Source organism: Haliotis rubra, unplaced genomic scaffold (assembly GCF_003918875.1).
Source record: "Haliotis rubra isolate DU_JTF1 unplaced genomic scaffold, ASM391887v1 Scf855, whole genome shotgun sequence".
Classification (NCBI taxonomy): domain Eukaryota; kingdom Metazoa; phylum Mollusca; class Gastropoda; order Lepetellida; family Haliotidae; genus Haliotis; species Haliotis rubra.
In genome coordinates this window covers 193,772-210,778 of record NW_025767585.1, presented here as the reverse complement: position 1 = coordinate 210,778, position 17,007 = coordinate 193,772, and the positions used below count along the sequence as shown (strand labels likewise).

The 17,007-nt window shown below is 42.1% G+C and overlaps 1 protein-coding gene across 1 annotated transcript; it reads right to left on the bottom strand.

Moving 5' to 3' along the window:
* Positions 1-2,381: 2,381 nt before the first annotated feature.
* On the bottom strand, positions 2,382-13,344 carry LOC124262784 (agmatinase, mitochondrial-like). The gene is made up of 7 exons (XM_046697324.1): positions 13,180-13,344; positions 11,510-11,651; positions 9,264-9,448; positions 5,881-6,081; positions 5,177-5,321; positions 4,042-4,136; positions 2,382-2,619 (listed from the first exon to the last, which is right to left on the bottom strand). The coding sequence occupies exons 1-7, from the start codon at positions 13,342-13,344 to the stop codon at positions 2,521-2,523; spliced, it is 1,032 nt and encodes a 343-aa protein (XP_046553280.1). The 3' UTR covers positions 2,382-2,520.
* Between the last annotated feature and the right edge of the window lie 3,663 nt (positions 13,345-17,007).

Genomic DNA, 17,007 nt, shown 5'->3' with positions numbered 1-17,007 from the left:
CGTTGAGCATTGCCGCCTTTTTAAAATATCTATAAAATGTATCGACCTGTGTTCTTCTGTTGTAGGTGCTACCTTTGTTGTGGCTAGTCTGTTGTCTGTTCCAATTACTGCATTCAAGAAGACCACTCAAATGAAGCACCAGACGAAGAAGGACATTGAGATGAAAGTGAAGCCTGTATCTAGCGAGGGCGATAAAGATGAATATAGCGACAAACTAGAACCCCTACTAACCCCTCGATAGGATTCTATCGTGGAGGACAAATGCTGACACTGCATAACGAAAGACGTACATATGAAACAAGTTCCTGTTTGTTTCACTGGGGTCAACAACGTTCAGTCACACCTGGATTGTATCACTTTGTTGAAACTGTTGTCCCAATAACGTTCAGTCACACCTACATTGTATCACTTTGTTGAAACTGTTTTTCCAATAACGTTCACTCACACCTACATTGTATCGCTTTGTTGAAACTGTTTTTCCAATAACGTTCACTCACACCTACATTGTATCACTTTGTTGAAACTGTTTTTCCAATAACGTTCACTCACACCTACATTGTATCACTTTGTTGAAACTGTTTTTCCAATAACGTTCACTCACACCTACATTGTATCGCTTTGTTGAAACTGTTTTTCCAATAACGTTCACTCACACCTACATTGTATCACTTTGTTGAAACTGTTTTTCCAATAACGTTCACTCACACCTACATTGTATCACTTTGTTGAAACTGTTGTCCCAATAACGTTCAGTCACACCTACATTGTATCACTTTGTTGAAACTGTTTTCCCAATAACGTTCACTCACACCTACATTGTATCACTTTGTTGAAACTGTTTTTCCAATAACGTTCACTCACACCTACATTGTATCACTTTGTTGAAACTGTTTTTCCAATAACGTTCACTCACACCTACATTGTATCACTTTTGTTGAAACTGTTTTTCCAATAACGTTCAATCACACCTACATTGTATCACTTTGTTGAAACTGTTTTTCCAATAACGTTCACTCACACCTACATTGTATCACTTTGTTGAAACTGTTTTTCCAATAACGTTCACTCACACCTACATTGTATCACGTTTTGTTGAAACTGTTTTCCAATAACGTTCACTCACACCTACATTGTATCGCTTTGTTGAAACTGTTTTTCCAATAACGTTCACTCACACCTACATTGTATCACTTTGTTGAAACTGTTTTTCCAATAACGTTCACTCACACCTACATTGTATCACTTTGTTGAAACTGTTTTTCCAATAACGTTCACTCACACCTTCATTGTATCACTTTGTTAAAACTGTTTTTCCAATAACGTTCACTCACACCTACATTGTATCGCTTTGTTGAAACTGTTTTTCCAATAACGTTCAGTCACACCTACATTGTATCACTTTGTTGAAACTGTTTTTCCAATAACGTTCAGTCACACCTACATTGTATCACTTTGTTGAAACTGTTTTTCCAATAACGTTCAGTCACACCTTCATTGTATCACTTTGTTGAAACTCACGAGTACCGCTAGATGTAATATCACCGGGTTTGGCCAGCGCTTTTCGGTCAATTAGTTGATTGAAAACCACAGATTCGTTCACTGAAATATGGATGTGTGTTTAAACTGACAACAAAATCGTTTTTAAAAGCCTGAAATATTTGTGTTGATATTTCATAAGTGCATATTGTTAAAATGTAGAGTGTAATTACTTGGTAAGATCCACGACGACGCAAATAGTCACTGCTTGAAAGTGTGAGATATGTTCTCTATGTTTGGAATAAGGTTTGGAATTGTTCGATTCTATATGCCCACAGGCGGAATAGCCTATGGAAAATGATACTGGCATGTGCAACTAAACAGCTAACACACAACGTTTTCCAACGTTGTGGGAAGGTTCTAGATTGGTAACGTCATGACGCAACGTTAGTATTACGTCATTCTATAACGTTATGTCCCAACGTAATAACAACGTTGCAAATTTACGTTGAGGAAACATTATGCTCTTGGATCCTCACAACGTTATGACAACGTTTCTTTTAACTTGTCACGATACCAATGCACTGATCAGCCTCACATCTTGCCTCGAACCCAATATTCCTATTTGTCATTGACTTACATGCCAGTCTTCTCAGGGCTGTATTTCTCTTCAAAGGATGTGCTTCAGTAATGTCCAGTTACAATTATTCGTGTTTCATTGGTTAACTATCTGTTCTACCGTGGCCACTTTTTTCATTAATCTTTCCGACACAAAAACATCTGTCGGCGAGTTTCTTTCAAGACATAACCTTACTCACTCGATTTTCAGGACCATAAATGCGCCTAGGTGGAGTATTTGCTCAGAAACCGGAACCATAATATGGAATACTGACATCATACACGCGTTCATTTTGCAAAACTTTATTTTTCTGTCATAGAATACATGGTTCAAAAACCTTACACTCTTTTATTGGCGTCCGGAAACGCTGTACACTTTGATTTTGATCCGACAGCATTATGCATTTGTATTTTGATCCGATGGGATCAACTGCGTTTAGGCCTAGGCAAGATGCACAACATCTCAAAGAGAAGGTTTGCTGCTGTTAGCGCTGTTGTCCCAGCCATATCATATGGAGGAGATACCTGCAATAGTAAACCCTGATATCACGTCCTAACTACGATGATCATAGTTAACTAGATTGGTGTCCTGATCCACGTACACTCACAGCACGTCCTAACTACGCTGATCATATGTTAACTAGATTGGTGTCCTGATCCACGTACACTCACAGCATGTCCTAACTACGCAGATCATATGTTAACTAGATTGGTGTCCTGATCCACGTACACTCACAGCACGTCCTAACTACGCAGATCATAGTTAATTAGATTGGTGTCCTGATCCACGTACACTCACAGCACGTCCTAACTACGTTGATCATATGTTAACTAGATTGGTGTCCTGATCCACGTACACTCACAGCCCGTCCTAACTACGCTGATCAAATGTTAACTAGATTGGTGTCCTGATCCACGTACACTCACAGCACGTCCTAACTACGCAGATCATAGTTAATTAGATTGGTGTCCTGATCCACGTACACTCACAGCACGTCCTAACTACGCAGATCATATGTTAACTAGATTGGTGTCCTGATCCACGTACACTCACAGCACGTCCTAACTACGCTGATCATATGTTAACTAGATTGGTGTCCTGATCCACGTACACTCACAGCACGTTCTCACTACGCTGATCATATGTTAACTAGATTGGTGTCCTGATCCACGTACACTCACAGCACGTCCTAACTATGCTGACCTTACTTTAACTAGATTGGTGTCCTGATCCACGTACACTCACAGCACGTCCTAACTACGCTGATCATATGTTAACTGGATTGGTGTCCTGATCCACGTACACTCACAGCACGTCCTAACTACGCTGATCATATGTTAACTAGATTGGTGTCCTGATACATGTACAATCACAGCACGTCCTAACTACGCTGATCATATGTTAACTAGATTAGTGTCCTGATCCACGTACACTCACAGCATGTCCAAACTACGCTGATCATATGTTAACTAGATTGGTGTCCTGATCCACGTACACTCACAGCACGTCCTAACTACGCAGATCATATGTTAACTAGATTGGTGTCCTGATCCACGTACACTCACAGCACGTCCTAACTACGCTGATCATATGTTAACTGGATTGGTGTCCTGATCCACGTACTCTCACAGCCCGCACAGTATCAGTTTGTAATGAGGATGGACCAGATATATTGTTAGGAAAACACTACAGATGAGAGAGAGTGAGTGAGTTTAGTTTTACGCCGCTCCCAGCAATATTCCAGCTATATGGCGGCGGTCTGTAATTAATCGAGCCAGAGTATCCAGTGATCAACAACATGAGCATCGATCTGCGCAATTAGTCGCCTCGTACGACAAGCATGGGTTACTGAAGGCCAATTCTAACTCGGACCTTCACGGGTCTAAAGATGAGAAGAGCAAAGGACTGTGTTTTTGTTTGCCTGTATAATTGCGTGTTGTTCATACCTCAACAAGATCAGCCCCTACTATCTGGAGGCCCTGACTTCCTCTGATGATCTGCAGGGCTTGAGATGGGGTGAGGCCAGCTATCTCTGGTGTACCTGCACGATAATCACCGATGTAACAAGTAATGGGAAAGATTTGACTTAACAACAAACTGACACGAAAGTCCTGCTTTTCTAGCAGCTTGTGTCATTTCAAAAGTCACCTCCTAAACCAGCTTCAGAAGGTTGTTGAAAGCAATGTTCAACTGTTGCCTTCATAGTGTCTCCGTCTCCGACAACAATGTTTGGCTCCACTTGACATACAATCCCAAACTTATGGTTTGCAGCTGCTTTGTTTGAAGATTTCCTTGTTGCTCAATGGCTGTGTATTTCGTACTTGGCTTGAAAAAACAACAATCCATAAATTTCCTATCGAAACCCGACAATAGTATAAAACGACAATAAATACTGAAATGTAGTCTGAACTTCATTTGTTGTTGATGTGCCTATCACACAGGTATCAACCTTATATAAATGTCTAAAAGATGACTGCTCTTAGATTTCATTGTACGCCTGAAGAACCGTTGAACTGCGAAAGATCGTGTGTAGATAAAGGAGTTTTGGAATCATCTTTTATATATACATAACCTGGAAATAAAACCTGTATGTGAACTATCAGATTGCCTGTCTGTCAGTCAAGCGACCCATAGTGCGTCAAGGCATCCCATCCACATAAGGCCCATTTTTTATTGATGAGAATGCCAGACCCGACAGAGCTCGCGTGGTTCGTGGTTATGTTCGCCAGGAAGTCACTACAACATTGAGATAGCCGGCATGAACCCAGTTAAACATGGTCCGGACATTTTTTCACATTCTATTCGACAGAGACAACCTCATGTTCAAAACCTAGGTCAGCTTGGCGTTGCTGTTCATTAGGAAAAGAAACAATTGCGTCAAAGGCAAATCCAGAGCCTTATTCAGTCAGAGAAAAGACGGGTTGCTGCAGCTAATGGAGTTTACACCAGATATTGATGTTCCTCTCTAACTCTAGCGGTGTATATTCATATATATATTAATTTTGATACTTAATACGACCCGTGTATCAGAGTAGAAGTGCGTGAGAATGTCATAACCCAGTATGTGTATACTTCAATTACCTGTCCCGGGGGCATAGGCGGGATCTAAAGCATCGATGTCGAACGAAAGGTACACCGGGGCATCTCCCATCATCCCACGAACTTCACCCATCAGCTCCACCATCGACTTGCTCCAGCACTCTTCACCAGTCACAATACGGAATCCCTGACTCAGGCAATTTGGTGTTATAAGTCATCCGTCATATTTTTAAAACGTAAAATCTTATTGCAAGAGCTATTCCTCGAGGCAGGTGTATTATACAACCTGGAAAATGTCAATACAAAAGTAGTAAGACACCTAATGGCCAGCACACACAGTCAAGCGTTCCGAGTAGTCGTGTGTTATTATCACCTTGAGCGGAGTACCAGCAGTGATGTGAGTAAATGGCAGTACAGTAAACAACCTTGCGTTGAGCCTCGGTTAACCGCAAACCATGATGTACAGTGAATGAAGCGCTATAATCGGACTTCCATTTACATCAACATTATCTAATTTACGCAACAATAAACAATAAAACTATATCATGGCTACAAGATGAGCAAATTCAATGGCTCCTGACATCAATGACTGAAAACTATTTGTAGTTCAATTAATTATTATGTGCGTTTGCGAGTGCGTGCGTGTGACAGTAGTTACAGGAGGCCGGCAGCCAGACGCTATGGTGGACCCAAGTTTCAAGAGGGAAAGGACGTACATATGTTCCTACTATATTCCTACTGCACACCTGATTCCTGGCCCAGTCGTAGTCACTGACACTGTAGCCAGATCCCCGCAGCCCGATCTGAATCACTCGGCTGCAGTCCAGACAACCTTCCTCGACTGCTCTCCTGAACGGTGTAGCGTGCGTGATCTTCTCGCCGTACATACTGTCGCTGGTGTCCGAGTGAGCATCCACGTGGATCAGACCAACAGCGCCATATTTAGCCTGCAAGTATAAACAGCATTGCTTAAATCTGGGTAGTTGTCCACAAGCATTATCTTGGTGCTGTCAAACCAAGGAACTTACCTTTGGCCAATCTTGCATTTGTACCCACGATCATAGGATCCTTGCAGGCCAAAGGGACACTGTTTGTCTTTTCACAATTCTCATGTGGAATACTGTTGACGTGATGTACTGGATAGGGTATTTTGGGGAGGGTTTTTTTTCGCATTTCCTTGCCATGTCTTGAGTTCAAGTATACAGTTATATAAAGTGTATTACAGAGCAGGGTATGTCTATACTTGGGGAGCAGGGTATGTCTATACTTGGGGAGCAGGGTATGTCTATACTTGGGGAGCAGGATATGTCTATACTTGGGGAGCAAGGTATGTTTATACTTGGGGAGCAGGGTATGCCACTGACGACGTGTTACCTTCATCGCCAGAATAACAGGATATATCAGTTAACACGTGATACCTTCGACGCCTTGTGTACAGCATTAGGCACTTAACACATGCTACCTTTAATAGTTACCTTTAATACCTGGAATAGAAGATATGTCACTGACGACATGATACCTTAATACCTGGAATAGAAGATATGTCACTGACGACATGATACCTTAATACCTGGAATAGAAGATATGTCACTGACGACATGATACCTTAATACCTGGAATAGAAGATATGTCACTGACGACATGATACCTTAATACCTGGAATACAAGATATGTCACTGACGACATGTTACCTTAATACCTGGAATACAAGTTATATCACTGACGACATGCTACCTTTAATACCTGAAATACAAGATATATCACTGACGACATGCTACTTTAATACCTGAAATAATAGAAGATATATCACTGACGACATGCTACCTTTAATACCTGGAATAGAAGATATATCACTGACGACATGCTACCTTTAATACCTGGAATACAAGATATATCACTGACGACATGTTACCTTAATACCTGGAATACAAGATATGTCACTGACGACATGCTCCCTTTAATACCTGGAATAGAAGATATGTCACTGACGACATGTTACCTTAATACCTGGAATAGAAGATATGTCACTGACGACATGTTACCTTAATACCTGGAATAGAAGATATATCACTGACGACATGTTACCTTAATAATACTGGAATAGAAGTTATATCACTGACGACATGTTACCTTTAATACCTGGAATACAAGATATATCACTGACGACATGTTACCTTAATACCTGGAATACAAGTTATATCACTGACGACATGCTACCTTTAATACCTGAAATACAAGATATATCACTGACGACATGCTACCTTTAATACCTGAAATACAAGATATATCACTGACGACATGCTACCTTTAATACCTGAAATACAAGATATATCACTGACGACATGCTACCTTTAATACCTGAAATACAAGATATATCACTGACGACATGCTACCTTTAATACCTGGAATAGAAGATATGTCACTGACGACATGTTACCTTAATACCTGGAATACAAGATATGTCACTGACGACATGTTACCTTAATACCTGGAATACAAGTTATATCACTGACGACATGTTATCTTTAATACCTGGAATACAAGATATATCACTGACGACATGTTACCTTAATACCTGGAATACAAGATATGTCACTGACGACATGCTCCCTTTACTACCTGGAATACAAGATATGTCACTGACGACATGTTACCTTAATACCTGGAATACAAGATATGTCACTGACGACATGTTACATTAATACCTGGAATACAAATATATCACTGACGACATGTTACCTTTACTACCTGGAATACAAGTTATATCACTGACGACATGCTCCCTTTGATACCTGGAATACAAGATATATCACTGACGACATGTTACCTTAATGCCCGGAATACAAGATATATCGCTCACGACATGTTACCTTAATACCTGGAATAGAAGATATATCACTGACGACATGTTACCTTAATACCTGGAATACAAGATATATCACTGACGACATGTTACCTTAATACCTGGAATACAAGTTATATCACTGACGACATGCTACCTTTAATACCTGAAATACAAGATATATCACTGACGACATGCTACCTTTAATACCTGAAATACAAGATATATCACTGACGACATGCTACCTTTAATACCTGAAATACAAGATATATCACTGACGACATGCTACCTTTAATACCTGAAATACAAGATATATCACTGACGACATGCTACCTTTGATACCTGGAATACAAGATATATCACTGACGACATGTTACCTTAATGCCCGGAATACAAGATATATCGCTCACGACATGTTACCTTAATACTTGGAATAGAAGATATATCACTGACGACATGTTACCTTAATACCTGGAATACAAGATATATCACTGACGACATGTTACCTTAATACCTGGAATACAAGTTATATCACTGACGACATGCTACCTTTAATACCTGAAATACAAGATATATCACTGACGACATGCTACCTTTAATACCTGAAATACAAGATATATCACTGACGACATGCTACCTTTAATACCTGAAATACAAGATATATCACTGACGACATGCTACCTTTAATACCTGGAATAGAAGATATGTCACTGACGACATGTTACATTAATACCTGGAATACAAGATATGTCACTGACGACATGTTACCTTAATACCCGGAATACAAGTTATATCACTGACGACATGTTATCTTTAATACCTGGAATACAAGATATATCACTGACGACATGTTACATTAATACCTGGAATACAAGATATATCACTGACGACATGCTCCCTTTACTACCTGGAATACAAGATATGTCACTGACGACATGTTACATTAATACCTGGAATACAAATATATCACTGACGACATGTTACCTTTACTACCTGGAATACAAGTTATATCACTGACGACATGTTACCTTAATACCTGGAAGACAAGATATGTCACTGACGACATGCTCCCTTTGATACCTGGAATACAAGATATATCACTGACGACATGTTACCTTAATGCCCGGAATACAAGATATATCGCTCACGACATGTTACCTTAATACTTGGAATAGAAGATATATCACTGACGACATGTTACCTTAATACCTGGAATACAAGATATATCACTGACGACATGTTACCTTAATACCTGGAATACAAGATATATCACTGACGACATGTTACCTTCATCGCCTGGAGTACAGGATATGTCAGTGTGTGATCTCCTCCCATAGTAAGAGGTCGGCAGCCAGACGCTATGATGGAGCTAATGCCGTCCCTGATATTGTCACAGGCCTTCTTCAGGTTGAACATGTTTAAGCTTATGTCTCCAACATCCGCCACCCTGAGATAGCTATAAGGATCCACACCTACAATTCAAAACGTAATAACAATTAAGGCTCAACGCGATGTTTTGTCTTGTCTTAGTTTGTCCCATTTCAAGACTGTATTAAAGACAATGGTCCAGTTAACACAACTTGCTGTCAATACAGGTTATATGGTCTAGCTCACCTAACGGGTTGTCAGTGCAGAATGAATGGACTAATTCTCTCAACTGGTTGTCAGTACAAGTTCACAAAACTGGTCGTCAGTACTGACTGAATGGCCTAGTTCACCCAATTGGTTGTCAGTGCAGACTGAATGGCCTAGTTCACCCAAATGGTTATCAGTACTGACTGAATGGCCTAGTTCACCCAATTGGTTGTCAGTGCAGACTGAACGGCCTAGTTCACCAAATTGGTTGTCAGTGCAGACTGAATGGACTAGTTCACCCAATTGGTTGTCAGTGAAGACTGAATGGACTAGTTCACCCAAATGGTTATCAGTACTGACTGAATGGCCTAGTTCACCCAATTGGTTGTCAGTGCAGACTGAGTGGACTAGTTCACCCAAATGGTTATCAGTACTGACTGAATGGCCTAGTTCACCCAATTGGTTGTCAGTGCAGACTGAACGGCCTAGTTCACCCAAATTGTTATCAGTACTGACTGAATGGCCTAGTTCACCCAATTGGTTGTCAGTGCAAACTGAATGGCCTAGTTCACCCAATTGGTTGTCAGTGCAGACTGAATGGCCTAGTTCACACAAATGGTTGTCAGTACTAATTGTATGGCCTAGTTCACCCAAATGGTTGTCAGTGCAGACTGAATGACCTATTTCACACAAATGGTTGTCAGTGCAGACTGAATGACCTAGTTCACCCAATTGGTTGTCAGTACTGACTGAATGGCCTAGTTCACCCAATTGGTTGTCAGTGCAGACTGAATGACTTGGTTCACCCAAATGGTTGTCAGTACTAATTGTATGGCCTAGTTCACCCAACTGGTAGTCAGTGCAAAGTGAATGGTCTGGTTCACCCAAATGGTTGTCAGTACTAATTGTATGGCCTAGTTCACCCAATTGGTTGTCAGTGCAAACTGAATAGCCTAGTTCACCAATTGGTTGTCAGTGCAGACTGAATAGCCTAGTTCACTAACTATTTTGAAAAGTTGACATCCTTGATATGTCAGCTGATATTTCAATGGTATCGTAGACCATATACCATAGAAACGAAGTCAGAAAATGTACCTGTGCGGTTCGTAAAACAACCCTTTTTTCAAACATAGTTTTCAACTCCTTGTTCTAAGTTATGTGGGTTTAGCAGTTTATCCCACTTGTCATTAATAGTTAATAAAATGTAGTCCCAAAGATATAAGAAAATATGGACATCAAATCATACTTCTGAAGAGGGTGTAACTGCTGATATGACGAAAACCACATCTAAAAAAATCAATCCCAAATCTTAAATCAGAATAAGATGATTTGGTGGCACCTCAGATCATAAACAATCTGAAAAAAACAGGAGGATTGGTTCCTCATTTCCACATCTGAAACATACAAACATGAATTATAGTGGCAATATCCCTACCCACTCCTCCAACCTCAACAGAACATTCTCTTACTCAGAATCTATTATAATGATGGCGAATATGTACTTCGTATTTAATTACACTATACTATCACGATTGCGAAAATGTCACGTCAATTTCTTCATACAGCTTTTTTTGTATTTTGTTTATTGCCGCACTGGGCAATATTCCAGGTACATGACGGTGGACTGTAAATAATTGAGTCACGACAACCCAGTGATCAACAGCATGAGCATCGATCTACGCAGTTGGGATACGATGACATCCATCAACCAAGTAGCGAGCCTGGTACGACAAGCATGCGTTGCTACAGGCCAAGTCTCACTCTACGGGTGTATCTATATAATAGTTGTCAGTGCATATAGCATTTCTAGGACTGGACAATTCACGGTACATATTGACGAATATCATGATTAATTTATTACACATTTCCCCTGCGTAGGCTAAGATGTCAGCGTTGTCGGTGTAAGCTTGATGAAGTGTCAACACGAAGGACAAGAAGCCTTACGGAGAATGACTCACCTGTCCCCATACTCGTCTTGCGGATTAGTGCAGATTCAACACGTATCTGTCTTGGCCCAAACCGTGTACCAGACCTGTTGGAGGCACCGGAATCAAGGGGAATGCCAACAAAGCAGGCATCAAGGTCTACAAAGAGAAAGAACTTTCATTTCTGAGGAGGCCTAAATGGTCGCTGTACTCAGTACAACACTGAGTTGCACATTAGCAACTGTGTCAACACATGATGTTACGAACCATGGTAGGGTCTGCAGCCCTCAGGTATTTCTGTGAACGGAAATGACAACGAACACCTAACAGAAAGAAGTTAAAACTGTGCAGTAAAATAAAACTGACAGTGAAACATATTACACGCCCCAGATACACATAAGAAGCAAGACCTCATTGACTTTGGCTGAGATAAACGAAGTTTATAGTCTTGTAAGCGCGCACGGGTTTTTATACAACGCAAGGAAAACGTATCAATGTATATTTTGTCGATCGGGTCTTAGCACTACATTAAACAAATCTATTTATATAGTGCCGAGACCCCGTCAATAATGATATGCACATTATACTATTGTAAGTGATAAGGGCGCCTGGGATTCAGCGTTGGTTGTCATCAGGTGGTACCCACGACTCTCATATGCTCATAGGAGTGATAGGGGAGCACTGTGGTTAAAGTGTTTGCTCGTTTCACTAAACGTCCGTATTCGACGCTCAACAAAGGTACTATGGGTGGAGCCCATTTCTTGTGTCCACTGGAATATTGCAAAAATACCGGTGTAAAACCAAGGTCTCCCGAGGAAACTGATTGTTGTATCTTCCTGTTGCAGCATATATAATCATATAATCAACCCCTTGTGTGAAGTGGCTGAATTACCATCACCGAAGCGGGTTTGTAATCACGTTCCACAGAGTATAGTGCGAATTTTCAGATCGGAATACTCCTGGTATCTAATATGTTCCTGGAATACTGGATCATGGCGATATATCACACAGAGTTTTATTACTTCTCAGAATAAATTTGAGAAAAATGATATTTTGAATAAGCAAAGTGGGATATGGGCGCTCCAGACTGGTGTACTTGGATGTCACATGATGGCCTCGATCACTACAAATGTCGTTACACATTTAACACGTATCCTTAATTCCTGTGCTCGGATTTTCCTAACATCTGTGACAGCTGTGTTGCTGTATCAGTTGTGAACAAATAAACCTCAACCTGTCTTGGGGAGTTAATTACATTCTTGTTTAATCTGAGTGAGTGTCACAATAAACAACAACCTAATGTCACAATGACAACATTGGAACTACCATGAAAAACAACAACAATTGAATAACAAAGCACAATAATTGAACTAACACTAGTTACTAGTTTGAATGAACTATTAAAGTAACACTACAAATGACCTTTCGGGTTAACAGTTAATGATGAATTCGCTACTTCATACACATGTATGTTCACATTACTGAAATAATTTCACAAATGATTACTTAGTTCAGCATAACTGTTTACGCGGGCTTCTTTTATCTGTTCTCAATTGAGAATGTATGGAATCCACCAGGAAAAAGACCACTGTATGAAATCCAAGAGTTGTAGGATTGGTCAAATAATAACCATCTGAAGCGATGATACCATTGTCCATCTTGATATTCCTTGGAGATGATTTTTTCTATCTCATAGTACTTACGATTGTCCGAAGTGTCCTGGGCACTCTTGGTTGTTTGTGGAGTGTCACACACAGTTTGTCTATCCTCGTCAGGTTGGAGATCATGGGGCGGAATCTCGTCACCAGACAAGATAGCAGGTGGTAACTGATCTGAGTTACCAGGAGGTTCATGGTCATCTGGTTCATCGTGACGAATCGTTGATTTCCTTAGTCGCTCCACATGTAGTCTATTTCTGATACCTTCTCTGACACCCCTTGTCTTCGGCCTTCCCTACTACGGAATTGTCAGCCACAAAGTCCAGAAAGGTCTTCGTAAAAAACAGGCCACTATAGATGTGGTTTTCAAAAGAAGCAACAGTATCCTCAACACCATCAAAGCGACTGGCAAGCCACCTACCACCCAGATACAACAACCACAGGGAGCAGTTTACCACGTCCTTGCGATTGTGGACAGACCTACGTAGGTGATACATCAACACCCCTCAATATTTTGGATGAAGCTTTTGTTGTGATTACGTATTGGAAACTGACAACTGCACTTCCGAGTTTTGATGATTATCCAATTGTGGAAACAACACCGATGTACATTTCCTGAGAAATTCTATTTGACAAGAAGAAGGGCATGGATTGTTTACTGTTGCCGTGGAGACTGTTATTACATGAGAGGCTTCCAATTCATAAGGTTTAATCTTCATAGTTCATTTTGACAGGCACATGCTGACCCGGGTAATCTGGTGACTCGTATCATGGCGGACATAAAACATACTTTTCAAAGAAGTGCTATGAAAGAGATCTGGAACCTCAGGCGAAATATAGATACGAATAGGCAAAACTTAAACTTTATGAGGATGCTATTTATCGGGCATTCCTTTTGACATTCCAAACAAACACAGAGGCCAAAATGTCAACTTGGGACTGAGACAGAGAGAGTTGCATTCTGGACGCGACGTTGGTTGCAGGTGAGTTTTATGACGTAGTTGTTTTGGAGCAACATAACACTCCAGTAGCTATCTATATAAAGCAATAGTTGATGTCATAATTTGCGCTCATGTTCTATTTTCGATTAGAGATATTTCCACAGCCACTGTTACTGTAAGGGCCAAGTCATTTATTTCCCTAGACGGGTGTGTGTGGAAGGATTGCGAGGGGTGGACATGGACAAGTGTGAACTTGCAACATATGGGTGAGGTGGTGAGAGAGAGCACATAATTATTAAAAACAATTAAAATGAGTCATAACAGATAATTATCCAGGGACTGGTCCCCTACCATGTTAAAATGGTCTGTGGGATGGGGGGTTAGGTCCCGAAGTCCGACCTTTGGATGGGTGCAAAACAAACTGGTCGGTTTGGAGGGGTATGTCGTTTAGGGCATGATTAAAATGTTGACTCTCCCTCTGTCTCTTTCTCTCTTAAAAGCAATGTACAATAAAAAAAATGAAAATGAATGCTCAACACTGGCATATAACTGAGGTATTTATGAACCCCTTGTATAAACATCATGGCAGCTAGTTATATTTAAAGGTAATTTATTAAACCACTTTCAAAAATGGGAAATCAAGGAAATATGTTCTTTCAAATAATGTTTGTGTTTTTGGCAACCATAACAATGCTACTTTAATGCTATTGTTTAGAATGTACATGACAACATTTCACATCAATGAAAACAGCCTAGATGCCTAAGCAGTGACCAAGACTGGAGAGACAATCAATTATTTTTGCCTCTTTGCTCCCTTTTGTTGAACTGGACAAAGTTCGGGCAATCAGCTACGCAAAACCAAGAAGGGGCATCCTCCATGGCCAAGCCAGTGAACGGGAGACCAACACGTGGTAAATATAATACAGACAATCAATTATTTTTGCCTCTTTGCTCCCCTGGAGTGCCACGCTGTACCCAGGCAGCCATGGTGTCCTCTCACAACAAACAATGTGCCATGCTGTACCCAGGCAGCCATGATGTCCTCTCACAAATATCAAACATGCTGTGCCATTGTGGTTGTTAATCGCTGTACCCAGGCAGCCATGATGTCCTCACAACAAACAGTGTGCCATGCTGTACCCAGGCAGCCATGATGTCCTCTCACAACAAACAGTGTGCCACGCTGTCCGTCGTAGTCACCCAGGCAGCCATGGGTGTCCTCTCACAACAAACAGTGTGCCATGCTGTACCCAGGCAGCCAGGATGTCCTCTCACAACAAACAGTGTGCCATGCTGTACCCAGGCAGCAGCCAGGATGTCCTCTCACAACAAACAGTGTGCCATGCTGTACCCAGGCAGCCAGGATGTCCTCTCACAACAAACAGTGTGCCACGCTGTACCCAGGCAGCCAGGATGTCCTCTCACAACAAACAGTGTGCCATGCTGTACCCAGGCAGCCAGGATGTCCTCTCACAACAAACAGTGTGCCATGCTGTACCCAGGCAGCCAGGATGTCCTCACAACAAACAGTGTGCCATGCTGTACCCAGGCAGCCAGGATGTCCTCTCACAACAAACAGTGTGCCATGCTGTACCCAGGCAGCCATGATGTCCTCTCACAACAAACAGTGTGCCCCAGGCGCCATGTGTCCTCTTACAACAAACAGTGTGCCATGCAGGCAGCCATGATGTCCTCTCACAACAAACAGTGTGCCATGCTGTACCCAGGCAGCCATGATGTCCTCTCACAACAAACAGTGTGCCATGCTGTACCCAGGCAGCCATGATGTCCTCCCCAGGCAGCCATGGTGTCCTCAACAAACAGTGTGCCACGCTGTACCCAGGCAGCCATGATGTCCTCTCACAACAAACAGTGTGCCATGCTGTACCCAGGCAGCCATGATGTCCTCACAACACAACAATGCAAACCCAGGCAGCCAGGATGTCCTCACAACAAACAGTGTGCCATGCTGTACCCAGGCAGCCAGGATGTCCTCTCACAACAAACAGTGTGCCATGCTGTACCCAGGCAGCCAGGATGTCCTCTCACAACAAACAGTGTGCCATGCTGTACCCAGGCAGCCATGATGTCCTCTCACAACAAACAGTGTGCCATGCTGTACCCAGGCAGCCATGATGTCCTCTCACAACAAACAGTGTGCCACGCTGTACCCAGGCAGCCATGATGTCCTCTCACAACAAACAGTGTGCCATGCTGTACCCAGGCAGCCAGGATGTCCTCTCACAACAAACAAACAGTGTGCCATGCTGCCATGATACCCAGGCAAACAGCCATGATGTCCTCCTCACAACAAACAGTGTGCCATGCTGTACCCAGGCAGCCAGGATGTCCTCTCACAACAAACAGTGTGCCATGCTGTACCCCAGGCAGCCAGGTGCCATGTCCTCTCACAACAAACAGTGTGCCATGCTGTACCCAGGCAGCCATGATGTCCTCTCACAACAAACAGTGTGCCATGCTGTACCCAGGCAGCCATGATGTCCTCTCACAACAAACAGTGTGCCATGCTGTACCCAGGCAGCCATGATGTCCTCTCACAACAAACAGTGTGCCATGCTGTACCCAGGCAGCCATGATGTCCTCTCACAACAAACAGTGTGCCATGCTGTACCCAGTACCCAGATGCAGCCATGATGTCCCAGGCAGCCAGGATCTCACAACAAACAGTGTGCCATGCTGTACCCAGGCAGCCATGATGTCCTCTCACAACAAACAGCCATGTGCCATGCTGTACCCAGGCAGCCAGGATGTCCTCTCACAACAAACAATGTGCCATGCTGTCCTCTCACAACAAACAGTGTGCCATGCTGTACCCAGGCAGCCAGGATGTCCTCTCACAACAAACAGTGTGCCATGCTGTACCCAGGCAGCCAGGATGTCCTCTCACAACAAACAGTGTGCCATGCTGTAC

Coding starts and splice junctions, on each gene's coding strand:
- LOC124262784 (XM_046697324.1), bottom strand. CDS start 13,344: ATGAACCAGATGACCATGAACCTCCTGGTAACTCAGATCAGTTACCAC. Junction 11,652..13,179: donor CCAGGACACTTCGGACAATC/GTAAGTACTATG, acceptor CAGAAATGAAAG/TTCTTTCTCTTTGTAGACCT. Junction 4,137..5,176: donor CGCCTATGCCCCCGGGACAG/GTAATTGAAGTA, acceptor ATTATCGTGCAG/GTACACCAGAGATAGCTGGC.